General features: G+C 32.8%; 1 protein-coding gene across 1 annotated transcript; it reads right to left on the bottom strand.

Moving 5' to 3' along the window:
- Nucleotides 1-610: 610 nt before the first annotated feature.
- LOC143555874 (zinc finger protein MAGPIE-like) lies at nt 611-5,074 on the bottom strand. The gene is made up of 3 exons (XM_077045346.1): nt 4,153-5,074; nt 3,328-3,724; nt 611-1,702 (listed from the first exon to the last, which is right to left on the bottom strand). The coding sequence occupies exons 1-3, from the start codon at nt 4,259-4,261 to the stop codon at nt 856-858; spliced, it is 1,353 nt and encodes a 450-aa protein (XP_076901461.1). The 5' UTR covers nt 4,262-5,074; the 3' UTR covers nt 611-855.
- Between the last annotated feature and the right edge of the window lie 205 nt (nt 5,075-5,279).

Raw genomic sequence — 5,279 nt, 5'->3', positions numbered from 1 at the left:
GCACATGATTTTTTAACTGAAAAACTTAACATCCGTTAATGTAAAGGACTAAAACCGAGCCAAACATGCAAATAAAGGATAAAAAGTGAAACTCATTTTCGAAAATGACCCATTCCATAATTTAGCAAATTCAAAAGGACAAAATTTGTAATTTTTTCTTAAATAAATGCGATTTATGGATCAGGTCATTTAAAAAGTTTATTTGTGGACGGTGTCCTTTATATGACAAATGCATTCGCTTTTTATCATTTACACTAGCTGTCATTCAAAAACTCAGTTATTCACACATGTCAAGACTTAACGGGGGTTTTGTTTAACATATTTTATTTGATTTCTTTTTCTAAGAATATATTTATAAATACTTAAATAGTAGGCGTAAAAAGACTTAAATGCCCTCACATACCAAGACTTAATGGGGTTTTTGGATGCCATTTAGTCAAAAGGACGAAAATCAAACAAACATGTCATGTAAAGGACACCTCTACAAATAAACTTTTTAAAGGACCTGATTCGTAAATTGCATATATTTAAAGAACAAAATTTGTAATTATGTCTGCTTTTAATGATAAACATTAAAAGTTAAACGGCAATGTGCAAATACACATAGGCGTCATATATGTAACTTGGATATGTCAATACATGCATGAATTTAGTTCACATTGTTACTAAACTCTTTCATTAAAATAAAATGGAAGAAGATAACTAAAGATAAGCAATAATGGAGTTTAAAGGGACTATTGATTTTTTCTAATTTAGCCTCACCACTACCAGCACCACTTCTTTTTCCTGAAATAAATAAAGCACCGCTCATTTTCTTAAAAAGTCCTCAAGCATCTAAGATGCATGAATCTTCTTTTACACATGATCATTAAATCTTATCCTAGGATGGCAGATGGGTTGAATACCAACACCAAGGAAATCCCTAGTTTGCCCTCCATTTTGTTCTTCAATATGTATATGCCTTCTTTTAGATGGAGGGTACATCTCGTCCAAACTTGAAAAACCATTCTCCAAACCATTCATCATTGGACTTGTGCCATACAACCCACAACACTTGTTCTCATCCTGAACATGAGTACCATTACCAACCGTATCAATAGTAATATTATTGCAGTTGTTACTTGAGTTCACTCCAAAGCTTCCTAGAAAAGATGAATGGTTGGTTGTCGTTGAGGATGTCGAGCCCATTTGTGCGGCTTTCTGAAGCAAAGCGGTCGCTGACATGCTCGCATTGGGGTGTGCTTGAACCAAATTGTTTTGAGTGGTTAACAAAGAAGGTGCACTTATGTTAACTTCATGGTCCGTAGTGGTTTTCGCTCCAAACACGCCCCAATTTGTTTGATATTCGGTATGATGAGGATGGTTTTGATAGCCCAATTGATGCATGTCTTGTAGTTCGTTACAAACATTGTTATTGTTACTGTTACTGTTATTGTTACTGCTGGTCCAGAGTGAAAGCCCGTCTTGTCCCGTAGGGTCAAGATGGTTTTCAGGGTTGGTTGAGATGGGCTTGAAGATGCTGGAAGTGAAGTGTTGAGCCATTGTTGGACCGGCAAGAACCGGCGGTCCGACAAAGTGGTAGTTTATGTTTCCAACTGATCCTGTTGGTGTTACATTGTTGAAATGAGATGCTGCATTAACCCTTGCGGTTTCCTCTGCCAAGGCGTCGCAGAAGGCGCGATGAGTGATGAAGTTGTCTCTCCTGTATTAATAATATAAGAATCAACATCATAAGCCTAATTGAATTAAACTTATGTAATTTAACCTAAACTTATGTAATTTAACCTGAATGAAACAGGATCAAATACATTTTATTCTTAACATGAAAACAGTGAGAACCAATTTGTTGTTATTATTAAGTTTATTTTTATAGGTGTTTTGTTGTTATTTTTTGTTCGTATTTGCTAGTTTTCGATTATGAGACATTATAAGTATTTGCTGATTTATATTTTGTTATTATTATTAGATTTTTTCTTTTGCTGTTATAAGTATTTGTTGGTATTTACTGTTATTATTTTGTTCTTGATTTAGATTATTTTGTTGTATTTTTTAGTTTTTTTTCTTTGTTATTATAAATCATTGTTTATGCAGATTGGTATTGTTTCTTACATTCTTATTTTGTTATAAATTATTATTATTTCCTACGTTCTCATGTTAAGATTAAAATGCACACGAACATTTCCCTAACCTGAATAATCTTCTCACATTATCATGTTTTACAATTTAATTAACCTGTTTGTCCATAAAGTTAAGGACAAAGCACTTCTAAATACCAAAAAGACATATTTTTTTATTTTCATAGATGTATGACCTAAATAATTTTCAAAACTTTTACAATGAATATATTATCATCCAAAAAGGGTGTAATAATTCCGTATCTTCCAACTAGCTTTTCATTTGCAATTACAAGCAAAGGGGGAGTAGCGCATTAAATATTTATGATTTATTTTATTTATACACACACAAAAAATAATAAATAAATAAATACACACACTTGTGAAACGCACGTACATGCCTAGGTCTTTGAAATCATTTTTAGAAAATAAAACATAATTATGGACCATAAGACACTCTTTTTCAGGCTTTTTTGGGGGTCGTTTTCGTTATCTGGATATAGTGCTGATATTTATTGCTTTGTAAAAAAAATATTCGATTTTCTTGCAAAGAACATGGACTTGATATTGGCTCAAAACTAATTAACTTGCAACAATTATATATAATTTTAAAAGATGCTTGACAATTTAAATTGTTGTGTATTTATTTAGTTTAGGTTATAGCAACCTTTATATGGTCAATAATTAAAAAGAAACCATTAAAGTGAACGACCGCCAATATATTAAAATATAGCTATCAGACAACTCTTACTAATTATTTTCTTTAATGAAATAGTTATACCATATATAGCATTTGCAAACTTTAGGATGCCACACTATAAAAATATAATAAAATAATTTATATAAATGTTTATTTTTTATAAAAAAAAACAACTAGGTTTATAGTTAATTATGTCCCAAAGTTGTATCTAAAATATGAGATTTCACTTAAGGTTTAGTTTAATCAAGTGTTTCACCTAAAACATAAGTTGTCCCTACAGAAGTAGAAAGTGGATGACATCCTTAATTGTTTAAACACCATGATCAGCACTCATACTTTAAAGAAACTTTGGGATGAAATAAGGAATACTGCATATTTTTTAATTTTAAAATAATAGCACATAAATGTTTGGATGAATAACAGAAGTCACAGTATCATCTTATTAGGTATGTTTGTAATTGATTAAATGCTTTAAACTTATTGGAACTGATCAGGTTAGCAAAAAGTAATTACCTTGAAAAGATTGTCCCACAATCACACTTATATTCTCGCGTCCCACAAGTTTTCGAATGAGCTTTCCAATCCGACTGAACCGCATAACACTTTGAACACTTTGCACACTTCCATTTCTTCTCACCATGTTTCCTGCAAAAATGCTTCTTAATACCAGTCAAGTCTCCAAGTGCCCTTGATGGATGATTATGGACACAAGACTTCTCGGGGCACACATAAACACGCTTTCGCACTTCTTTGCTTGTTCTTTGCTTTAGCTTCCATGGAAGGTTGTGACCTCGTCGATGAAGTTGAAGGTTTTGATCTCTTTGAAATCCCTTTCCACAAATCTGACACATGAATCTGTTTGTGGCCATTAGCGTCTTTGGTGACAACGCGATAACTTCTGCGTCAGGATCTACAAGTATGTGAAACAAGATTTAGAATAAATGAATATTGAATGAATATGACTATTATCGAGCCGGGGGTTTCACCGGAAGCAATCACTCTATCCCTATGAGGTAGAGGTAAGGCTGTCTACATCTTACCCTCCTCAGACTCCACCATAGCTTTGCTATTGGTGGGATATACTGAGTACGATGATGATGATGATGATGAAAGAATATGACTATAAGAAGTTAGTTGGAAATTAGGGTTTTCATGAAATCATTGATTTAAGCTAGCAAGTACTCAAAAGGACCTTTTTTGGCAAATAAGTTATGTGTATGATCAAAGATCCATTTGAGTTGCTCATATGGATCAAGTTCCAAGATACCAACCTAAAGGGAATACTAATATTGCACTCATAACCTTATTATTAGTGAAATAAATATGTAAACAACTTGCCTGGAGTTCCTGGAAGGTTTCTTTTTCTCTTTATGGTAGGAGGAAGATTGTTGGTGTTAGTGAAACCATTTGAGGTTATGTTTTCTTCTGTTACGATCTTATCTATCATCTTGAACTCCTCTTATGTTGCTGTTGTTGTTGTTGTTGCGGTTCGTTATTGAATATTTGAAGTAGATCTTTAGTGTATGAGTGTGGTGGTATGTTAGGTAGAGAGAATTAAGTTCAAAACTCAAGGGGGTGAGCTTAACCTACTCAAGGTTACATTCTTAATTATAGAAAAATATGTAGGGTTGGATGGATCTCTTTCTCTCCCTCGTTTTATTTCTTTAATACATATAATATGTGTGGTCTGGTAACCACTTTTGATAGGGGATTATATTAATATATATTAATGTAATTCTCCACTCTCATCAAATTTTACAACGTTGATTTACGAGGCAATTAAAATACTTTTACTAAAGTATTTATTACTAATGATAAAAGGGATTTTCATGAGAAAATAATAAAATAAAAGCATGGCAATAAAAATATATATAACTTTTGGTTTAAGTATGAATAACTATAGGGGTAAACAAGTTGACCTCTACTTGAAACCAGCTTATTAAAAGTTTGAATTAGACAAAACTTAATCTAATGTACCTTTATCCGAAGCAAATAATTGTAACATCTTAAATTTTAGTGTAGCTCTTTAACCTATAGTGGTGTCACATTTAAATTAAAGTTAACTGGTCAATTTATCAAAAAAATCAACAAAATTCTAACCAAGGGTCCAAACTAACTATATTCATGCTTATTGTTAAATGAAATATAAAATAAAGTTGAGGGATTTGTTTGGCCGGTTGAGTAAAAAAAATCCGTAAACCAAGTAAAATGCGTGAACTCTTCTCTCTTCCATGTCGGTATCGTTCTTTCACTCATCACGTATGTCCTCTCTCTCTCTCTCTCTCTCATAACTTCATTATCTGCATAGATGGTTAATGGAGAGCTTCTAGGTTGAGAAGTTGGACGCTCGTCGCCCTTCATCTCCAGGTTGTCTCCAAGTAAACCCATGAATAACCACTAACGTCTGATTATGAATGGTCTTATGTGTGATTGGTTGCAAGAAGATACCTCACTCATTAATCACT

Source organism: Bidens hawaiensis, unplaced genomic scaffold, assembly GCF_021521415.1.
Source record: "Bidens hawaiensis isolate Kalapana, Puna unplaced genomic scaffold, B.hawaiensis_p1.1 tig00018403_1, whole genome shotgun sequence".
In the NCBI taxonomy this organism is placed as follows: domain Eukaryota; kingdom Viridiplantae; phylum Streptophyta; class Magnoliopsida; order Asterales; family Asteraceae; genus Bidens; species Bidens hawaiensis.
The sequence above is the reverse complement of the archived record's forward strand: the minus strand, read 5'-3'. Positions and strand labels throughout refer to the sequence as shown.

Bases quoted from the DNA above. Each gene is read 5' to 3' on its own strand.
- LOC143555874 (XM_077045346.1), bottom strand. From the start codon at position 4,261: ATGATAGATAAGATCGTAACAGAAGAAAACATAACCTCAAATGGTTTC. The intron at 3,725-4,152 runs GCAAGTTGTTTA...ACATACTTGTAG, and splicing joins AAACCTTCCAGGAACTCCAG to ATCCTGACGCAGAAGTTATC. The intron at 1,703-3,327 runs GTAATTACTTTT...TTATTAATACAG, and splicing joins TGTGGGACAATCTTTTCAAG to GAGAGACAACTTCATCACTC.